Here is a 22,671-nt window from a genome sequence, read left to right as displayed (position 1 = left end):
GGTTGGTTTTTTTTTTTTTTTCATGCGTTTCAACTATGTTTCTAATTGCCCATTAAAGAATTTTTGTGGTGGCTGCTTTAAAATCTTTGTCAGATACTTCTAACATCTTTGTCATTTTGGTGTTGGCATTTATGGGTTTCTTTTTTCGTGTGCTCAGTTTGAGATATTCCTGGTTCCTAGTGTGATGAGTGCTTTTCACATGAAACCTGGACATTTTTATATTACATTTTGAGATTCTGGGTCTTATTTAAGCCTTCCATTTTATCTGCTTTCTCTGACATCACACTGGCAAAGCAGGGGGCGGGCAGCATGATCCCTTTATAGCCAGGTGGAGGTAGAATTTCAAGGTTTCCCACTTAACCTCTATTAGCCATGGAGGAGTTGCTCTTTGTTACCACTGGGTAAGGAAGGTCCAGGCTCACTATTTGGCCTCCTCTGATACCACCGCAGTGAGCATGTTGGGAGGTGTTGCAAGTGAAAGGTGGAGGTATTACAGGTGGGAGATGTTTATCAGGGTGGCAGTCTAGGCTCCCACTTGATCTTTGCTGGCTGGATAAGGGTGGGGCCACAGTGTTTTTGGTGTGGTGGCTTGAGTGGGCTGGTTATTATCTCAAAGCTTTCTTTCTTTATAGAGGCTGCTCCTCTGAGTCCTTGGCTTTTGTTGGGACTTTTTCCTCTGTGCCTGTTGGTGTTTCCAGATTGCCGGCTTCTTCAGCTTCAAGTCTAGGATATATAAGCCCATACGAAAACCTGGGGAACTCATCTGTACCTCACTCCTCAGGTCCTAGGACCCCCAGCTTGTTGGCCTTCCTCTCCACCTTTCAGAGTCTTTTGCTTGCTTTCTATGTATATTGACAGGGTTTTCAGATATATTTACATTTCAGATATATAGGGAAAATTAGATGGAAAATTTCCATCTTTCTGGAAGCAGGAGCCTTGGGACCATAGATTTATAAACCTGCCATGCTACCTCATGCCTTTGCTGTAGGAACTGAAGGGGTCATGTCTATCAAATTAGAAGAGTGGCTGGCACATGGAAGGATATAGGAAACATTAGTGCTTATTAATCTGGTGGGGAAGCCAGTATGAACTGGCGATGTACTTATCCTGGATCACACAGTGGTGGGGAGAATTGAAGGCTGGAATGGACCGACGGAGTGTATGGCCAGTGTAGCAGGACCAGGCACTGGAGAAGCATCTGCTCCTGTCCACAATCTGGTATCCTCAGTGCCAGTGGGCCAGAGGAGTCCTGGCTATTCATCTCAGTTTCTCTCTCCTCCAGGACCAGCTTGAACTCAGGACATGGGAATGAATGACCCATGTTTTCCCTCTGGGGGATGGGGGCCCATGCCTGGTGGCTTGTGCCTCATCAGAACCTTCTTGGGCTACAGGGAGAAATTCCTGGCTTCTTTGTTCAGCCCTTTGTTCTCTTTGTCCCCGCATCAGGAGATAGTGGCACGAACCATGAAGAGGAGGCAGCGAAGAGAGTGGGAGGCCCAGAGGTGAGTATACATTTGAAGCAGTATACTGTGCCACGGAACTCGTAATCTCTGTGGAATACTTGTGTTTTCCATGGGGCCTTGATACATTTTATTTTTTTCCCACTTGAGAGCAGTTCATTTAATTTAGAAATTCTGGGTCGGTGGCTCCAGGAGTGAGCATGTGGCCCCTGCATTGGAGAAGAGCTCTGGGTCTCCTCTATATCACCCTGTAGTCTCACGAGTGGCAGGACTGGGCCCAGAGGTCTCTCAGATACATGCTGTTAGGGGCAACAGCCCCTTGTCTTTTATTTTTGTAGTTTTCCAGATGTACTTTTATTTGTTAAGTTCTTTCTAAACGAGATAGATGCTAATTGTGTAAAGGTTTCCATAGAATAAAAGGGTGTGCAAAGGAAACAGAATTATTTCTAATTCCTCTCCATATTATCAATTTTAAAAAGTGAAGGGCTCTAGGGATGCAGGGGCAGCTCAGTCGGTTCAGCAGCCATCTCTTGGTTTCAGCTCAGGTCATGATCTCGCAGTCATGGATCAAGCGCCATATTGGGCTCTGCACTCGGTGTGGAGTCTGCTTCAGATTCTCTCTGCCTCTCCCTCCTGCTCACTCTTTTTCAAATGAATAAATAAAATCTTGGAAAAAAAAAAAAGTGAAATGCTCTAAAAAAACAAACAAACAAACCTGGAAAGGTGTGTATAGCTCGAGGTGACTGTTTAGGCGTGCTGTTGAGCTGAGAATTCTTTGCTAGACCCAATCCTTGATTTGTAAACAAGTATTGTTCTCAGCCACCCCCTCGTGGAAGGACATTGAAAAACCATTGTGGAAAAATCATAAAGAAAGAAGAATGAATAGAATCCTATTCACTGATCGGAAGAGTTTCTGACTTTGGGTCAATCTTCCATACTTGTGCATATTTTATATAATCATAATATGCACACCATTTTGCATTTTTTCACTTAATATAACCAGTTTCGATAGTTCCAAGCAGCTTTTATAACATGCACTGTACTTAACTTGGCCAGTCCCCTTCTTTTTTGAACCGGAGGTTACTTCCAGTATTTTGCCACAACAAGTAGGGAGACAATGAACAGCCTTGGGCACACGGTGCTGTTTGCTTGTTCCTTTGAACTGTTGTGTGAGAGTAATTTCTTAGAAGTGGGATTCTGGGACTAGTCTATGCCATTTTACATTTTTTGTTGCCACAAGCCTTTTCTGTCAACGTCACTCCCTTCCCTGCCCTGTACATGTATACCCTGTGAAAGGGTCCGTAAGTGGCTGACTTAATCAGTGTTTCTCCGAATACTGTCAAGTTTCAGCATTTTCCAAATGTTGGTCTTCCTTGCACTGCTTCCTGCTGAGGGCCTGCATTTTATGTCGTTACAGAAGAGATATCCTCTTTGACTACGAACAGTATGAATATCATGGGACGTCGGTATGTATGGATGGGTGTACTTCAGCATAGAGTTCTGATTCTAGGGCTCAGTGTCCTAAAACATGAGGAATGAGCATAGGCTTTAAAGCCACAAAAGCCTGGTTTGAACCTGGGGCAGCCCCTCTGAGGCTTAAGCTTCTCCATAAAAGGAAGAGTACTGTCTTCATTTCTGAGGCAGTTCTTAGGTTGGTCCTGCACACTAATAGGTGCCCCTAGGACAGCTGCTTTTATTTGTGTTCATCATCAAAAATACAGAACAAGTCTGTTTCAGTCTCTAAGAAGAGAAACCTCGAGAATTTCAGAGGCCTCGAGAATTTCAGAGAATTGCATATTATAGTGTATGTTACGGAACAGAATTTCACATTGAAAACATACTGTGTTGACTCTGGAAGTGTAGAGCAGAGCCCAGGGCTTTAAGGAGCCCTCGAATATAATTTTCCAGTAAAATATCTTGTGTTCAGTTTTAGCATTTGGCCCTGGGACCTTGAACTCTGAACACCATATTTCTAGAATCCCTTTTCCTGTCAAGGTCCCATTGTCCTTTGAAGGATCATCTTTTGTCCTTTTGGCTCTGCCCAAAGACATGGAAAATTCTAAGCAGTGAGTGAGGTGGGTTGGGAGGCAGAGGCCTGGCTCCTTTCACATGTGTAAACCATTCCCTTGGAAATTCTGGTGGGCAGCCCAGTGTCACAGCTAATGGGACTTCAAAGTCTTCTGGTTGGACACTGATGCCTCTTGTTGTCTCCCAACAAAACCCAGACTCTGCTCACAGGGAGCAGATGCTTCTGTCTGCAGACAGCCCTGTTAGAAAGAGCTCCCCACAGAGGTCCTGAGGCACCCTCCCTCTTTAACGTCCAGGTAACGGTAACAAAGGCCCTGCCTCACCCAGCCTTCCTGGTAGAGTGTGTGTGTGTGTGTTTAAGGCCGCCAGCCTTCCGGGAAGAGCATGTGGACATGGGCCTCAACTCATGGAGGCTTCAGTGCTTCCCTGGGTATCCCCAAGGCACCAGTGAGATGCGTAGAGGCCCAGCACGATGCTGTACCCAGATCTTTTCCTTTGCATGACAAAGTGTGCACCACAGGAATGGTGAATTAACAGAGGACCCCCTGTAAGTCACTTGAGTTACTGTCTTCTTCCCTCAGTTTGACCAAGAATCCAATCCACCCATGCTTCCTTCCCTAGCTGGGAAGACCTTCAATCTTCAGGGGCTTGGCTGGGACCCTAGATAGCTCAGGTCTGGCCCAGGTGTGCAGCCCAGCCCCAATGTGTACCCTTCTTTTGAGCACAGCTGCCTTAGATCTCAGCCTTCTTTTTTTCTTGCAGTCAGCCATGGTGATGTTCGACTTGGCGTGGATGATGTCCAAGGACTTGAACGATATGCTGTGGTAGGTAGGCCCCACCAAGATCAGTGCTGTGTGGGGCTTCCTTCTCTCCAAGCAGCTGTCCTCCCACAGTGAGAACAGGGTCTGGAGGAAGACATCTCTGTGGGGTTTCCCACCAGGAATATCAGACACAGCCCCTTTCCGGGAATTTTCATAGACCTGCTTTTCTTCCTGAGACTCTTGCCTGCCTATAAAGTTCTGGGGGAAATGGAGGGGACACTGTTGGATGCAGAGGGTCGAGGGTGGGGCCTGACTATAGCTCTGCCTTTCCCACCCTATCATTCAGCTTTGATGCCTGGTCAATTTGTAACAGAAGGAGCATGGAATTTGAACAAAACAGGCCTTGCTAGACATGTTTGCATCCCTAATGTGCAGTGGAATCCAGCACAGGAATACCCATTAGCCCACCTCTGAGTTTGCGACACAGGCCATAAGCATGAGTGCTCAACACAACTTAGGCTGGTTTAGAAACTAAACCCAGAGTCTGAGCAAAGAAAGTCTGGATCTGGTCTGCTCCACCTCCCTCAGCCCTCTGCTCGGGTCCTGGTTTTCTCCTCCATGAGATGAGGGGGGGAGGCCCTTCCTGGCCCTGAGCCCATAGTGGGGACTATAATGGTCTTTGCTGAATCAGGGTTTTAGGACAGCCAAGGGCTGGGGCAGGACCAAGGCACTGGCCACACTGAAGCCCAGAGTTGCTGTGTCATCACCCTGAGCTGGTGACCAGCTGTAATCCACAGACACTTTGCTCAGTTCTCTTTGCCTCAGGTCCTCGTCCATGGTGTGGCCTGACAATCCCATACCTTGGCACAGGGGCCAGCTTGTAAATCAAGAGATCTTGCAGCAAGGTCAGGTGGGAGCCCTCTACCTTGCCCTGTAGCCACAGTGGGTGACTGCCATGTCAGCACTGTGGAGCCTTTGTTGAGCACCTGCTGTATACTCAGAAGTACCCTTGACAGCCCACTCAGGACAAGCACCCCAGCTGAGCACTGATGTCAGTATGTGGCCCTGTGAAATGCCTTCAGAAAACTCCAGAAACAGCACAAGGACAATGAAATGCATGTGTGGAACGGTTGGAAGGAGGAAGGGTAGATCAGGGAAGACATAGCAGGGTGGCCTTTTTTTGAAGAAGACCTTCTGAAGAGATGCTTGCTGTACTGAGATAGGGTGCTCAAATACCCTGCCCCCAGGTGAACCTTCCAGGGCGTCCTCTGCCTTACCTATACCCAGCATCTCTGGCTATTCTAGGCTCTCACCCCAGAGGAGGGTGTTGAAGGATGCAGCCTGGAAACTGACCGAGGGTACACACCTGAGGTCCTTGTCCCTCTTGCCAGGGGCTGGGCACAACCCTGGGGAGGTCAGGCCAACTGGGTCTCCATGATCATCTCATCCACAAAAGATGAGCTAAGAGACAGGACTTTGGAAGGCTCTTAAGAGGCCTAAATGCTATTGCTCCATGTCCCACCATTTTAAGACAGGGAGACATGGGCGTGTTGAGGGTCTGCTATCCTACAGGGTATATTGCATAGGGGGCGGGTGGCACAAGGGGCTAGGAGGGGGAACCATGCGCCAGGATCCACTAGCACCTGAATGCGGTGTTTGCTGTAGTCCCATTCCAGCAGGATGAGAGTAGAGAGTGGTGGGTCAGCCAGGACACAGAGACAGTGTCAGGCCTGCCATCCTTGCCCTGGGAGATCTTTCTCCTGGGTCCCCAAAGTTCCCACGGCAGTTACACTGGGCCAGGAGCTCTGAGTTGGCCCCATAACCTTTCTACCCTGCAGCGGAGATACTGCCTGTCTGATGGTGGACCCGGGCCAGGCCATGTTGGCAGGACGCTTCTGTGAGCTTTGTTGCCCTTTTCTCTTCCAGGTGGGCCATCGTTGGACTAACAGACCAGTGGGTACAAGACAAGATCACCCAGTAAGGATGTGCTCCCTCAGATTGTCTGAGGTTGGCCTGTGCTGTGGCCTTGGGCCTGGTCTGGTTGCAGCCCCATGTGGCAGTGGAAAGTTGGGTGGCAGAGCCCTATGGAGGAAGGAGTGGGCCTTGGGCCTGGATCCTCCTCACTGAGGAAGGGCTTAGGACTAGGACCTGTGGTGGAGTGGTGTGTGACCTGGTGTGGATGCTGTGTCCACCCTTGGGGAGCCCAGCAGATGGAGCCAGAGGTGAGGGAGGGAGCTCAGTCTCCCTGCTCTCCACATGTCATTGTAGTGGGGAGCTGGGAGGAGGAGGTGAGGGCCCCAAGAATCCTGCCAGGAAGGGTGGATGTGATCTCAAAGACATGGAGAAGGCTGGCAAGGACTGCCAGGAGGACTGGCATGGAGCCGAGTCCTCTTTTGCCTCTCGGTGGGCAAGCTTTGGTGCTCCCCATCCCTCCTGATGGAGAGCTAAAGGGCTACCCCAGAATGTAGACACCAGGGAGGCATGGGGTACTGGCACCCACTCTCATCCCCATTCTGGTGACCATCAAATGGGAGCTCCAAGGGAATCAACAGAGTCCCATACCCTAACCTTGTCCAAGGGCACCCTTGCCTATCAGGTGGCACAGCTTTTGTGCATACTGGACCCCTTATGCATTTTGCAGAGATCCCTGTGCCCCCTTTTCCTGCCTCCCACCCCACTCTGCCCACCAGAGTCCTGCAGTATAGCCCAGGGACCAGGAGGGTTCTGAGTCTCATAAGCCTGGACACCTTGCTGGGCCTTGCTCCCTCTTTTTTGTGTTCAGGATGGCATGGGGCACGTGCACTTCCAGGTACTGTCCCTTACCTGTGGCAGCCCCTCTGGTGAGGCTCTGCTGTCCGTGTCCTGCTCAGTGGCCACCAGCAGAGGGACCTGGACTGGGGTCTGCCCTCCCCTGCTGTGCTCAGGAGCACTTCCTGTGTGGGATCCACACCCTCTGCTGGGATTACTGACACTATGTGTCCGTCCACTTGACTGTGGCTGGTGGATGGGATTGTGGCTTCTCACCGTGCCCACCCTCAGGAGGTCTCAAAAAAGAAAGGGCCGGACAGCCGCCACCCAGAGGAGAGTGGAAGGGGGACAGGGGCCCAGCCAGAGCACACCTCTCCCAGCCTCCTCACAGCCACGGCCGCCAGGCCCTGGTGCTGGAGCCACACTTGGCTTCTCTGCAGTGGTGGCGGAGCTCCATCAGTGCTGGCTGGAACAGCCCGTGTGGTGGGCCAGCGCCTGAGCCTGGGGCGGGGGGGTGCTTCCCGAGGGAAGAAGGAAGAAGGGAAGCCGCGTGGCCTGGCCGTGTGTGAGAGGAAGGCGCCCACCCAGGCGGCTGGCGGGGCTTTCTTTCCAGGATGAAGTACGTGACCGACGTCGGCGTCCTGCAGCGCCACGTGTCCCGGCACAACCACCGGAATGAGGACGAGGAGAACGCCCTTTCTGTGGACTGTACACGGATCTCCTTCGAGTATGAGTATCCTTGCAGCTCAGGCTCGCTCAGCTCCACACCGCTGGTTGTGTCACATCTGTGGGCCCAGCCTGTGGGTGGTGTGGTTGGGGCTGCGGAGTGGCAAGTGTGGATTGTGCTGCCAGGAGAGAGGGGCCCTAGTGTGCTCTCCAGGCCAGGCAGAGCACCAGGGACAGGGGAGAGGACACTGTCCTGGTGCTTCTGGGTAACTTTGGCTCTGAAATGCCAGCCAGTACTGTGTTTGGCAGCATCATCTATTTCTTTAGGGTTTATTGTTGGCCTGGTGTGTGTGGACAGGTGCCTTGCAGGGCCCACCTGTGCAGCATGGGTGGTTTAGCAATAAGCACAGACTCTTGCCAAGCCATACTCCATGGGATGGAGGATAACCTGGACCAGGGCTGTGACCATGCAAAGACCCTGAGGTGAGCCTGAGGAAGGGGCTGGAAAGATGGGTGGGGTCTGAAGGTCAGAGGGCCTAGGGCAGTGGGAGTTTGAGGGGCTTGGGGAGTTCAGTTCTTTGTGCTTCAGAGGTCCCTGGGCTGCTGGTTGTGGAGAGACAGACTGTGGCAGCCACAGGTACAAGGCGTGGCTGGGAGCCTAGCTGCTTCGGTGGTGGGTGATGATGGCAGGAATGATGCTGCCCTGTGCCTACTGCAATGGATGGGGACCAATAAACATGGGTCTAGACAGGTCAAGTAGGAGGTGGACAGAACATGTCTAGGAAGAGGGGCCAGATGTGAGGCAGCAGAGATCCCAGGAAGGGGAGCCACCCAGGACTCGACATATGACGTCTGGGGATCAGGGCCCAGCCATCAGGAGGGGCAGCACAGGGGACAGAGCCCACCACATGCCCACAGAGGCCAGGCCTCTAGGGACATGTGCGTTGGCATACGTCAGAGCGTCAACATGACTGGCATCCTGCTGAGGCCCTTGGAGGAGGGCACGAGAGGTGTACGGGCAGACAGGATCGGCCTTACACACACTCTCACAGCCCCACCAGCAGTAAAGAGCATGTTTAAGAAGAAGGGTGAGAATGGGGGTCCCAGCAGAGAGACAGGTGTGGGGGAGGCCCGAGCTAGGTGTAGCACAGGGAGCAGATGGGATGACAGTCTGGATGCCTTGTGTGGCCACAAGGACTCTCTCTGTCACCACAGGACACAGACTGTCAGAACCCCCATGCTTCAGTTTCCCTGTCAGCTCAAGGGTGGTAATGGTGTGTGCCCACCCCCTTACACACCCTCTGTATGGGTCAGGCTAAGTCAAGAAGTTCAAAGAGCGCCAAGTTGCCCATGTAGCAACAGGCTGTGCGGACGGGCTCTCCCAGGATGGGTGGGGCCATGTGCAGCCAAAGCCACAGCCTCCTTGACTGCCCCAGCCTCCGCCTGGCGCTCTACCAGCACTGGTCCCTTCATGACAGCCTGTGTAACACGTGTTACACCGCAGCCAGGTTCAAGCTCTGGTCTGTGCACGGGCAGAAGCGGCTCCAGGAGTTCCTCGCTGACGTGGGGTGAGTGACCAGCTTGGCCCAGAGGCCCCCTTCCCTCAGCCCCCAAGGGAAAGTTCTCTCCCTTTCATTGTGACCAACATCCAGAGCCTGCCTGTTTCTACCGGAAGCACCTCACCTGGATATCATCCGAATATCATCCCTTGTTTGCACGTTCTGGGACTCCTCACAGGGTGCTTTCTGTCCTCTGATGTCTAGTGATCTCCCGTCTGAAGCCAAGTCACTTATATGACCAATGTTCATCATCTTTCCAGCCTCCCCTTGAAACAGGTGAAGCAGAAGTTCCAATCCATGGACATCTCCTTGAAGGAGAATTTGCGGGAGATGATCGAAGAGTCTGCAAATAAATTTGGGTAAACACATGTTTTTCTGTATTAACTTTCCTTCAGGCTTCAACTATAACCACATTCCTAAGATAATGCAAAAGCACGATGGCCCAATATGAGTGTGACCTGTTTAGCCTTTCCCAGAGTTTTGAGTTCTCTTTGGGTTAAAAGTAGGTCCAGAGCTAGAGAAGTCCAGGTCCTTAAATCCTAGGGCCAAGGTACAGAGCTCTAGTTTGACCTGGTCTAGCCCTCACTGAACACAGGAAATAGCCCTGGGAAGGGCCCACTGGGGCCAAGTTCCGGCAAGCTCTGCCTAGAGAGTTCTGTGGCTACTCCTAGCAACCTTGGATGTAGGAGGGGGCCACACACATCCGGGCTCTGCCCCCCAACCAGTGAAACAGCTTTCGACAAGGCACTCAGCACCCTGGGTTACAGGACTGGGACATCAGGTCTTCTGACCCCCTGCATTCCAGGACCAGAATGGTCTTGCCATGAGCATTAGCAGAGGCCAGGGAGGGCCAGTAGTACATCTGCTGGCCTGGCCTGGCAGTGAGAGCTCACCCACAACTCAGTACTCCCGCACGCACACAGGGATGACAGCCGTGTTGCTTTCTCCCACTGCAGGATGAAGGACATGCGCGTGCAGACTTTCAGCATTCACTTTGGCTTCAAGCATAAGTTCCTGGCCAGTGATGTGGTCTTTGCCACCATGTCGCTGATGGAGAGCCCCGAGAAGGACAGCTCGGGGACAGATAACTTCATCCAGGCTCTGGACAGTCTCTCCAGGTAGTGGGTGTGACTGTGGGGCACTGTCCCCCTCCACTCTCCCTACAGGCCACCTCTAGCCCTCAACCTAACACTCTTCAGGGAGGCAGGTCACAGGGACCCCAGGCTAACACTCTTCAGGGAGGCAGGTCACAGGGACCCCAGGGTGTGGTGGTGACTATGTTCTGCAGAAACTGAATCACAGTCTACCAGAACTAGGAGTGCATGTGATACATTTCCCATCTACAATATGTGTCATTTCCTCTTGAATCCTTTTAATCTCCTTCCTTTTGATTTAAAAAAAAAATTTTGTTTTCACCTTCTTTTCCCTCTTCAGACATTATTTGTGGTATTTATTCAATCTTGTAATTTTTTTTTTTAAGATTTTATTTATTTATTTGACAGACAGAGATCACAAGTAGGCAGAGAAGCAGGCAGAGGGAGAGAAGGGGGAGTAAGCAGGCTCCCTGCTGAGCAGAGAGCCTGATGCGGGGCTCGATCCCAGGACCCTGAGATCATGACCTGAGCCAAAGGCAGAGGCTTAACCCACTGAGCCACCCAGGCACCCCATACTTCACATATTCTAAATACAAATCCCTTTTTGAACCTATGATTTGCAAATAGTTCCTCCCATCCTGTGGGTTATCTTTTCAACTTTGTTGATGCTGTTCTTCGAAGCCCACGCTTTTAATCTTAATCATGTTCAAGTTATGTTTATTCTTTTGTTTCTTATGATTTTGAGGTCATATCTAAGAAACCATTTAAGAGTTTTATAATTTGGGCCTTTACATTAGATATGATTCAGTTGAGGTATATTTTTGTGTCGGGTGCAAGGAACGGATTCAACTTAATTCTTTCGCATGTGGCCATCCAAATTGTTCTAACACCATTTGTTGAAAAGACTTCTTTCCGCCATGGAATCATTTTGGCAACATGTTGAAAATTGTAAGTGTGGGAATTTATTTCCAGACTCTCAATTCTGTGCCATCAATCAGTAAGTATATCTACCCTTGTGGTAATACCACACTGTTTTGATTACTATCACTTTATACTAAGTTTTGATTAATCTGTGTTCCTTGAATTTCCATATGCATTTTAGGATCAGCTTGTTAATTTCTGCAAAGAAGTCAGATTGCATTGAACCTATAGATAAATTTGAGGAGTATTGCTATCTTAACAATATTAAGTCTTCTAGTCCATGAACATGGAATATTTTCCCATTAACTCAGATCCTTGTTAATTTCTCTCAACGATGTTTTGTAGTTTTCAGAGAATGAATTCTTCTTGTACTTCTGTGTTAAATTTATTCTTAAATATTTTATTCTTTTTGATGCTATTGTAAACGAACTTGCTGTCTTAATTTTTGCCTGGTCATTTCTATTACATAGAAATACAGTTGATCTTTGCAGATTGATCTAGTACCCTGCAACGTTATTGAATTTGTGTAATAGCTCTAATGGTGTTTTAGTGTATTCCTTAGGATTTCATATATACAAGATTTTGTTATCTGCACAAAATCTGCACAAAATGGTTTACTTCCTCCTTTCCAATCTAGCTCCTCGAACTTCCATTACTATCCCTGTGCATTTTTATCTATACCTCCTTTTTCTCTTTTTATATTGTCTCTGTCTTACTCAATTTTTATTCCATTCTCAGCACTTTCTCCTCATGTGGAAAGCAGCTCTGACTCCGGAGCTAGCTCACTCTGGCCCCCCTAGTCTCTACCATAGCCCATTGCACTTCACCACAGCTCCTTGCACTCACCTGTTCTTGGACAGGGCAAAACTCTTGCTTTGGCCTGCTATTCCCCAGTTGCCTGGAATTTTCATTATTCTTAGGTCCTGCCACTTCCCTGCTCCCTCCCACACTGACTCCAGCAATACAACAGTCTTGTGGCCAGTTAATGGTCTATTCCCCCTGCTTATATTTATTTTGAGATCTGTAGTGTTCCTTTATTCTCTTGTTTTGTTGTGAGAGTCCTAGATTTTTGGTTTACAGAGTGGTTGCTCTACCTATGTTTATCTAGAAATTTGAGGAAATGCCATAACCATAGTATAAACTGTTACTGTCCTCATCCCAGAGTTGATGGAGCATTTTTAGACATTGTCTACTGACTTCTTGCTATGAGAGGACATTTATTCCTCTTTTGCGCTCCTTTCCCCTCCTGTGGGTACAGTTATGCCACTATTTGTAGCTCCTTTGTAACTGTAACACGCCTACATCTTGTTCTATCACCATTGTCTCTTGTCTCCCTACTTTGTAAGAAGAGGATATTAGCATTCTTACTTTTCTCTTTCCCCATAACTTTCGCTTTGTAAAATTTATACTTTTACATTTTCAGGGTTAATAACACTTAATCTTGGGTTACAGAATAGAATGCAAGTTATCTCACCCTTGGCTATAAGTAGATTCTAGACGATGAAAATCAATAGTATTACTTCATTGTGCTAATAAAATATAACAGAGTCCCTCATGCAGTGATTATAGTACTTTCTGGTACTGCTCTTTGTTTTTCCTGGAGATTTTAATTGCTTTCTTTTCTATATCCCGTTTCCCCCAGCTCTCCTTCCAGGAGATATCCCTGAATCCTTTTTGTCCAGGAAGGCCTGGGGTTCTGTCTTCTGACATCAGCCTGGACCTGCAGCTCTCTAGGCCTGCTGTTTGCTGCCACCACTGTTGGCCCTTGACTGTGCCGTGGGTTAGAGCCAGTGTTTCTTAGGATCCTTATCTTTGGTTTTTTCACTCTTTCATTTGAGAACACAATTCTCAAGTAACTTTTTAAAGACAGCACATGTGCAGTAAGCTTCTAGTTCTTGCATATCTGACAATATCTTCATTCTTCCCTCCTCTGGTACCTGGTGTAGCTTATTTACAATTCAATGCTGAAGGTAATTTCCAGGTAAATGTGAATTCCATTGCTCCCTTCCTTCTAGCAGGAAGTATTGCTAATTGAAATCTGAACCTTCTTGGTTCTTGTTTCTTTGTAAATGCATTCCCATCCCACCAAAAGAAGCTTGAGGGATTTTTTTCTTTTCTTTTCAGTGTTCTGTGATTTCATCATGACATGCCTAAGATGGATCTTGCTTCATGGATCGTACTGGGTTCTCAGGCGAGCCCTTTCCATCCAAAGTCCTGGATCTTTCAGCTTAGGAATGTTTTTGTACTATTTCTTTACTACTCCTCCCACATACATTTAATTCGTTCTTTCCTGGCTTCCTGGAACAATGCTCTGCCTCTCACTTGTGCCTTATGTTTTCCATGTCTGTCTTGTTATCAATGTGAAGGAAGCTTCTTGACTGTATTCTCTAGTCTTTGAGTGAATTTTTAATTTTTTTTGCAGTCATTTTACTTTCCAAAAATACTTCCAGTTTCTGATTGTTCCTTTTTCATGGCATCCTGTTAGTGATTTTTGAATTTATTTGTTGCCCAGTCTCTTTGAAGATATTAATTAGAGTTCATTTTAAGTTTTCTTTTGTTTTCCAAATTATGTGTTTCATCTAGAGTCATTTATTTAGGGCACAGACATTTCTGAAATATCTGTTGGTCCTCACTTTCAAGAGGGTGGGTGTAGAAGCCTGGTGAGGCCCCTGGTCTTTGGCATAGCCTGCTGGCTACAAGGCATTGCTTCATCTTGGTGGGTAGGGTGTCATCATAACACTTTGGGGCTCTTAACTTCTGGATACACTTCTCCACAGAGAGTTCATTTTAATGTATTTAGAGAAGAACCCTCCTTTCTGGGAAAGATAAAAATCCACCCATCAGGTGGTGGGGCACTGGTCCTCCATTTAGCCCTTACCCTAGCCCCACCTCTGTCAAAGTCTTCCGGGCTTTCCAGAACCTCCTGCACAGTGTCTTCCCTCTGTTGGCTTTCGGTTTCCTGTCTTCTGATGCCAAGAACCCCTTCCCACCTTTTATATTGGTCACTGTGGGTTTATACATGTTTTAATCCTTCTTTCCTTCCTTCCTTCCTTCCTTTTTCTTTCTAGAGAGAGAGAGAGAACATGAGTGGGGCTTAGGGGGTGGTTGGGCAGAGGGAGAAGCAGAGAAAATCTTCAGCAGGCTTCATGCCCAGCATGGAGCCCAGTGTGGGGCTCAGTCTCACAACCAAAACCAAGAGTCAGATACTAAACCATCCAGGCACCCCTAATCCTTCCTTTCATATGCTAGGGAAGGCAGGAGGAAAAGAGTGAAACTCATCCCCGCCCACACTCTTAGGAACCAAGTGTTCTGTTTGTGACTCTGTGCCAAAGTTGTGTGTCTGCCCTGTTATAGGAGTAACCTGGACAAGCTCTACCATGGCCTGGAACTTGCCAAGAAGCAGCTGCAAGCCACGCAGCAGACCATTGCCAGCTGCCTTTGCACCAACCTTGTCATCTCCCAGGGGCCTTTCCTCTACTGCTCCCTCATGGAGGTCAGGCTTCCCAAGGACAGATGGGTCCCAGCACATGCCTACCAACAGCTCGCTCTGACTGTCTCTGTGTCCTCCCCGTGCAGGGCACTCCGGACATTGCGCTGTTTTCCAAACCGGCATCCCTGACCCTGCTCAGCAGACACCTGCTCAAGTCCTTCGTGTTTTCGGTGAGGAGCTGGGTGGATGGATGCCAGAAGGTAGAGACTCAGAGCTCTTGACCTCCCCGTCCCCGGGACAAGTACGAAGGGACCTTGCGGAGGGTGTGGGGCTAGGGCTATGTTCAGCTCTGCCAGATCAAGGAAAGATGAAGTTGGCAGTAGCACAGACTCACTTCCCAGCAAAAGTTTGTTTTCTGGCCTGGCTTTCCCTTTTCCATGTGCAGTTCCATCTTCTGTATGGCCTAACATCCTTCCTTTCTTGGCCAGGGACACCCCTCTCCCCCGGCCCAGCTAACATCAGGGCCTCACTCCGCTTCCTGGGTGAGGGTTTATGCTGGGGGCTACTTTAAACAAAATGTTTAATAGGAGGTTGACATCTCCTATGGCTGAACTGACCTCTAAAACAATTAGCTGATGATTATGTGAAGACAATCAAATGATGACAAAAGATGGACTAGGGACAAAACACGAGCTCGAGAGTCTTCTAGGCTCTGTTCAAATCTCAGCCTCCTCCTTTACCAGTTGGGTGACACGAGGTCAATTATTTGATCTCTGAGCCTCAGTTTCCTCATCTGGAAAATGGGCGAATTTTCCCACAGGACGCATCACTTATCAAACTTTTTTTTTTTAAGGTGTTATTTATTTCTTTATTTGAGAGAGAGCATGAGCGGCAGGGAGGAGCTGAGGTAGAAGCAGACTGCATGCTGAGCAGGGAGCCAGACACAGGGCTGATTCCAGGACTCTGCGATCATGACCTGAGCTAAAGGCAGATGCTTAACCCCACCCCACCACCCCTCAGACATTTCTTGAGCAACCCCCACCACCCAGGCTCTGATGTCATAGGATGACCAACTATCCTGCTTCATGCCCTGGGATGCCTCTTCAGTCCTGCACAGACCAGGATAACTGGTCACCTTTGTTGTAGCATGTGGGTGCAGTGGGTACAGCAGTGAAGGAAACACTTGAGTCTCCGTGTCAAGGGAGTATACATGCCGGCAGAGGGGACAAATGAGGAAGGATTTTGTGCAGTGTCAGATGGTGGCACACACCATAGACAAGCTGAAGCAGGATGAGAGGGAGGTTGGTTGGGGAAGGCCTCTGGAGGAGGTGACAACTGGGTCAGGACCTAAAGGAGATGAGGGAGGGAACCGCCAAGGGGTGTTGTCACAGAAGAATGCAGGGAACAGGGTGTCAAAGCCTGGAGGTGGCTGCATGGGAACTTGAGACTCTCTGATGAGAGAAAGCCCCTGGAGGCTTTTGGGGAGCGTGTGGCTGGCACTGTTAGGGCTCCTAGGTGCTGAGTGGAGTGATCGCTCTGTGAGGCCGTGATTAAGGGTGCACTTTGCCTCCACAGACAAAGAACCGGCGTTGCAAGCTGCTGCCCTTGGTGATGGCTGCACCCCTAAGTGTGGAGCAGGGCACTGTGACTGTGGTGGGCATCCCCCCAGAGACCGACGGCTCTGACAGAAAGAAGTGAGCTGGGTTTTGCATCTCTTGGGCATTGGGAGCCCCAGGGGTGTCACTGGCCTGTGGGCTCTGTGGAGTTAGGGGATCTTTGCCCTCAATGCCAAAGTGAGGACAGCCTCTTCCATCATGTGGCAGGACTTGGGGGTTTAGCTATGTGGGCCGCAGAGTTAGCCATTGAACTTCTACCTTACCCCTTGACTGGACTTTGGAATGCTTCTAGTTTGTTCACAGCCTCCCTCCCAGGCAGCGGTGTCTGGCTCCCGGAGGAGATCCAATGTCAGACCACCCCCAGGAGAGGCTACACACCTACAGTGAGGTGTGATTAGGTGTCCCAGCTCTGTGTGGACGTGGGTAGGAACCCCAACCCTCTCTGGTCCTCAACCCTTTTCTCTGAGGAGCAGCTTATACTGAAAATCTGAGAGGTTTCAGGTCACCCACCCCAGAAATTAGGCTACACGGGCAAAGTTCCTCGAGAACAGCTCTGTGCGACGCCTTCAAAACCCTCATGAATGATCATTCACTAAGAGTGTTGTTTGGGCCTCACACTAACCCTTGAGGAGAGCTGGGCAGTGTCTCCCATCCCTAGCCCCACCACCTGGGTGAGTCAGATTCATTGCTCAGTGAATCCCAAATCTAGGCATTTGCTGAACACATTTTTTTAAAAAATTTTTATTTTTTAAAGATTCTATTTATTTATTTGAGACACAGAGTGAGTTAGAGAGAGAGAGAGAGAGACAGTACAAACTGGAGGAGGCACATAGGGAGTGGGAGAAGCAGGCTCCCCGCTGAGCAGGGAGCCTGATGTGGGACTCAATCCCAGGACCCTGGGGTCATGACCTGAGCCGAAGGCAGACACTCAACTGACAGAGGCACCCAGGCATCCCTGCCAAACACATTTAAAAGTTCAGTTATAAGAGCTGGAATATGAGAAACTGTTTAGTGGTGTATGGGGATGTGCACCCCCAGAAGACCTGTCTGCCAGAGTTTGCTACCCCGCTGGAAGCTGAGCTCACTTGTGCCCCCCCGATGGTTTGGGTGGCGGGTAGAGGGTCCAGCTCCAGCCCCAGCAGAAGCTAACACAACAGCTTAGTCACTCAGACCGTGGGGTTGTGGCTGCTTGTCCTCCCTCAGCCTTTTCTTTATTTAGCATCTAGGAAACATTTTGGATTTCCGTCAGTGGTGTAGTTCTGTTTTGTTTTCTCGCCAAGCATCAGCCCTCTGTGCACATTTTTACAAAAGTGATTTCTAACCATAGGAAGCCTGTTAAGTGGATGACAGTTTACATGTCATCGCCTATTGGACGTTCAGGCTGTTTCCGACTTTTTGTTATAGACAACATACCGGTGGGTTTGTGAATGCGTAGGCTCATCTTCTTGCGCTTTTGAGAAGCTTTTCTCACTGTCTTCTCAATGTTTCCCCTACATCTGCTGGCCTAGGTTCTTTGCATCCTTCTGTAGCAAGGTCAGGTTTTCTCCTGCCCCCCTCTTATCCACACCTGGTTTTGACCTACAGGCTGGACCCTGGGGGTTCCCTGGTTTTCCCTGTGGCTCCCTTCATGCTCTGTGGCCTTGTGACTTATCCCAGGGGCTAATGTCACCATCCTTGGGGGTCTTTGTGTCCCTGGCAGAGTCAGTACCCCAGGCCTGGTGCTCCCCAGCACATCCCAAGAGGTGACCTTGGTAAGATACTGACAGCTGGCAGCAAGACACCCCCATCCAGCTCCCTGGAGCGGTGGCTTAGGGAGCCAAGGACCACTCAGTGTCCTGTGCCTCTCAGTTTTCCCAGTTAGCTCTTCCTGGCCTCTGCTGTGGAAGACACTGGTCTTGGATCCGGATCAGCCCTAGCCCTGCTCTTGTGAGCTTTGACCTCCTTCTGTGTCTGCAAAGGCCATTTAGTAGCAAGTTGGGAGAGACAATGGACTTTTTTAAGATAAGTACTTGCATGTTGCTGGGCTGCTTTCCAAAGCCATGCCGTGGGTCTTGGATTCATAGTCACACCAGGCGGAGCTGGCCAGGGGCTCTTGGGCTGGGTTCTCAAGGCAGCCAGCAAGCCCTTCCCCCACGGGCCACCATGGCCACCTGCGTCCTCTATCTAGCCATCGATTTGTTGCTGTACGTGGCTGTGCCAGTCAGTGGTTAGCTCTGCCTGCTGTGCCCAGTCCCATGTGAGAGCTACTGTGGGGACTGTGGGGGCTGGGAGCAAATGCCCCCTCCTCTGCCCATCCTCCCTGACCACAGCCAGCACAAGAGTCCTTTCCCCATGATGCACTTCCTCCATGGCCAGCCCTTACTGCCTGCACAGTCCTGAGCACCCCCTGGGTGGGTGTGTGCTCCTGGCCGGCTCCCTGCCCCACACCTTTGCACTCAGCAGCCCAACAGGCAGAACTGGTGGCCAGGGAGGAGTCTGGGCCAACTTCTGTTGTCTGTCCCAGCAATTTAGGAAGGTTCCTCACAGTGGGAGGGCCCCCAACATCCCTCTTATGTGTCTACAGCTTTTTTGGGCGGGCGTTTGAGAAGGCAGCAGAGAGCACCAACTCCCGGACGCTACACAACCATTTCGACCTCTCAGGTAAGAGTCTAGGGAACTGGGGCCCTTACAAGGTCAGTGCTGGCCTTGAATCAGGGAAGCTGGCATTGACAGAAATACCATGTCAGCACCACTCTCGCTTTCCTGGAGGCAGCCCTGGGCCTGGCTGCTTCAGGCGGCTCAGGGATCTCTGGAATGCACAGGGCCCTGTGCCTCCTCTATGGGCCCTGATGGGCAGCCAGGGGGAACAGGTGTTGTCCATAGAGCCATGGCCTGGTTTTGACCTTATAGTCTAGTCCTTGAGAACACTTCCTGGAGGAGTCTGGAGGACTGTCACTAGAGCCCTCTGGGCCAGCCTCACGCGTCAGGGTCACCATTCCCTCCAAGGATGTGCTGGTCGCCACTGCAGACCAGCAGCTCCTGTCTGTGTGGTCATGAAGGGTCCAGCATCAGGCTGCCATGTGGTCCTGTGTGACCATCTGGGCACTGGCCCTGACCTAATGTTGCATGAGTCCAGGGAATGGAAGAGCCCAGTCCAGGTGGTGGCTGTGCAGGCTGGCCAGTGCTCCCCACGACAACCCCACAGCTTCTCCATAGCCCATTGTGGAACATGGGTTATACGGGGCCACATATGCTTTTTCTTCTAGCTGATAGATATTTTTTAAAAGATTTTATTTATTTGACAGAAAGAGACACAGAGGAGAGGGAACACAAGCAGAGGGAGTGGGAGAGGGAGAGGCAGGCTTCCTGCCCAGCAGAGAGCCCAATGCAGGGCTCTATCCTAGGACCCTGGGATCATGACAGGAGCCCAAGGCAGAGACTTAACGACTTAGCTACCGAGATGCCCCAGCTGATAGATTTTTAAGACCCATCACCACTTTGTATCGGTGTGCTTGGGCTGCCCTAACAACATACCAATAGATTAGGGGGTTTAAACAATAGAAATCTCTTTCTCACCATCTGGAGGCTTGAAGTCCGAGATCAAGGTGTATACAGTGGCTGATTCTTCTGAGGCCTGAGGCCTCTCCTTAGCTTATAGATAGCCATCTTCTGGCTGTGTTTTCCCATGGTTGTCCCTCTGTGTCTGTGTCCTAATCTCTTCTTATAAGAACCCCAGTCAGGGGCGCCTGGGTGGCTCAGTGGGTTAAGCCTCTGCCTTCAGCTCAGGTCATGATCTCAGGGTTCTGGGATTGAGTCCCACAGGGAGCCTGCTTCCTCCTCTCTCTCTCTCTGCCTGCCTCTCTACCTATTTGTGATCTCTGTCCAAAAAAAAAAAAAAAAAAGAACCCCAGTCAGATTGGATTAGGGCACATCCCTATGATTTTGTTTAAAGATCTTCAAAAGCCTCATCTCCAAATCCAGCATGTACTGCCTGAGGTGCTGGGGGTTAGGCCTTCTACACATGAATTTCAGGAGAATATACCTTGGCCCATTATTCCCACCTGTCAGAAAGGACAGTTTCTTACGTCACATCGACCGATCTGTTACAGTGAGCCCCTGGCGTCAGAGACCCCATGTTCACCCCAGCTGCCTCGGCACCTAGAGCTGCTCCTTCATGCCAGGTCCACTCAGGCTGCAGCTTTGTGTTGGGTGGGTTCACCCCTGCGGCAACACCTCCATTCCTACTTCATGCCCGAGATGTGGGAGAAGCTGGTGCTGGCTGATCTGGAGGATGTCCCAGCTTCTCACAGGGAGAATTTGTGGGCTGGCAGTCGCTTGGCTTCCCGTGGGGGAGGAGAGCTGGGGGAGAGGGGACTGCATAGCAGAGGGCAGGCAAGCACCCTCCTGGGTGGGCTGGGCCTAGGTTTGCTGGAGCCATGGCCTGTGACACAAGTGGCTCATAGGACTAGGCTGGCCTGGTTTTGCGCTGTTCGAGAGGGCCCCCAGAAATGGGGGCATTTCGTGTCGTGTTTCCCTTCTACAGAAGAGGATACTGAAGCAGAGAGACTGACCAGAGCAAAGCTGCAGGCTAACCTCCTGCCGGACCTCAGGGCCTCCTGCAACGCACAATGGGGCAGGGAATTGTGTCCAGCAGGGCGGGAAGGCCTGTCTCTGCCTGGACCTGTTCTAAACCATCACATCCCTGTGTCTCCATTGACTGTCACTGCTGGTCCCCTAGCACCCTGGAGGGCCCTCCCCACAGACTATAACCCCAGCCAGCCTCACCAACTGGGCAACCAGCCATTTCTGAGGACTAAATACAGAGGACAGAGAAATACAACCTCTGAACTCAGAATATTCCAGGCCACTAAGGGGCTGAGTACATTTTGGAATGCACCAGAGGGTAGTTCCCATCTTGGATAACCGGAAAGAGGGAGTTAATATACCCTGCCTTGTTTTTCCTACAGTGCCTCACTCTCAGCCCTACTCCTCCCCCTCACGAGCTGTTTTTCTTTCATTACTTCAGTAATTGAACTGAAAGCTGAAGATCGGAGCAAGTTTCTGGATGCACTTGTTTCCCTCCTGTCCTGAGGGTGAGATGTGGGGGAGGGGTGGGATGCTGGAGGGTTCTGGTGGAGGGGAGTCCTGCTGCACAGCTGGCCTTGTTAAAGTGTAAAGAGAGCCCCCCACTCCCTCCTTTTTCCTTCCTCAAGCCAAGGCTTTTTCTTGTGTTTCAGACCCAAGCAGGGTTTCTGAGGAGATAATGGGGGCAACACCTTTTTCCCAAGGATGTCTGTCCCTGGGCTGGTGGCAGTGTCACAATGGGATATTACTAAGGGAGCTAATTTCATTAAGCTCTTTGGACGCCTTCAGCAAGAGCTGGCATTTACCCTCTCCTGACTGCACCATGGTCTGGGCATCAGTGAGGGACATGAAGGCCTCCTGGCACTGCTGGGGGAGAAGGTGACCCTTAGGGGTGGGGAGTCTCCTGGAACTTGATGCCCTTGGCAGCCTTAGATCAGGCCCTGGGCTAGGGCCCACAGAGGCTTCTACCCAGGCTCTTGCATGCTCAACTTGGGTGAAAACAAAGCTATTGGCAGCCACACAGCTGATAACTAGGAAATGTTGTCTCTGTGGGCCTTGCATGAGCGTGATGCTGTCACTAGGCAGTCCATGATGATGTTCCCCAGCCAGGGCTCTTCCCAGTGCCACACATGCCAGCTCTTTCTTGAAGAACTTCTTAGCAAATGGGCCAGGCAACTGCTCCGTCCCTAGGGCCCACTTCTCAGCCCAGGGCCCCCCACACTGCGGATGCCCACACCCAGCCCTACCTCTCCCTGAAGCCCCGGGCTGGACTCACCGCTGAGGCAGATGGGCCTGTCAAGGCCCTAATGTAGAGGGTCCCCTCCTGCTCCCCCACCATCCCCTGTGAGCTGGAAGCTGTGGGGGGCAGATACCCTTCTCCTGCTGGGGCATCATTTGGCTCTGCTCAGGATGGTAGAGGGGACCTCAGGGACCCACAGTCCCTCTTTCAGGGTCTGCAAGGGTGTATAGGGCTTCGGGTAGGGCTTTGGGCTCAGACCCATTGGGTCTTTAGCAAGGTGTGCTGGGTACCTAACTGGGCTCTGGCTGTTTCCTCAACTGAAAGGGGGCCAACACCCCATGGACAATGAGAGCCAAGCCTTAGGATGGGGGCAGGGAATAAGTTTATGACCCACATCAAAGGTTACTGGCAGGGGCTCTCAGGGAGGTGGCTGGTGCCTCTGGCTTCGCCCTTCCCTGTAGGCTGCTTAGTGATGACACCAGCACTGCTATGTGTCCTGTCACCAAGACTGGGTGCAGGATGGGCCAGCCGGGCAGGGGGAGAAGGCTTGTGAGGGCCCCCTGGGGCTGAGGCAGGGTCTGCAAG

At 50.6% G+C, this 22,671-nt stretch overlaps 1 protein-coding gene across 1 annotated transcript in view; it reads left to right on the top strand.

The window, feature by feature from the left end:
- The window catches only part of CDC45 (cell division cycle 45), a 31,798-nt gene that overhangs the window by 8,724 nt on the left and 403 nt on the right, over nt 1-22,671 (top strand). The window contains exons 6-18 of the mRNA XM_059139428.1: nt 1,447-1,502; nt 2,878-2,926; nt 4,251-4,312; nt 6,176-6,226; nt 7,611-7,730; nt 9,100-9,231; nt 9,483-9,581; nt 10,179-10,340; nt 14,592-14,730; nt 14,814-14,897; nt 16,243-16,361; nt 18,847-18,923; nt 21,289-21,355. Of these exons, the coding sequence (XP_058995411.1) occupies nt 1,447-1,502; nt 2,878-2,926; nt 4,251-4,312; nt 6,176-6,226; nt 7,611-7,730; nt 9,100-9,231; nt 9,483-9,581; nt 10,179-10,340; nt 14,592-14,730; nt 14,814-14,897; nt 16,243-16,361; nt 18,847-18,923; nt 21,289-21,353 (1,215 nt within the window). The 3' untranslated portion in view covers nt 21,354-21,355. The remainder of the gene's footprint in view (nt 1-1,446; nt 1,503-2,877; nt 2,927-4,250; nt 4,313-6,175; nt 6,227-7,610; nt 7,731-9,099; nt 9,232-9,482; nt 9,582-10,178; nt 10,341-14,591; nt 14,731-14,813; nt 14,898-16,242; nt 16,362-18,846; nt 18,924-21,288; nt 21,356-22,671) is intronic.

This window comes from Mustela lutreola, chromosome 11 (assembly GCF_030435805.1).
Source record: "Mustela lutreola isolate mMusLut2 chromosome 11, mMusLut2.pri, whole genome shotgun sequence".
NCBI classification, from domain to species: Eukaryota; Metazoa; Chordata; class Mammalia; order Carnivora; family Mustelidae; genus Mustela; species Mustela lutreola.
This window is presented reverse-complemented; position numbering and strand designations above follow the sequence as displayed.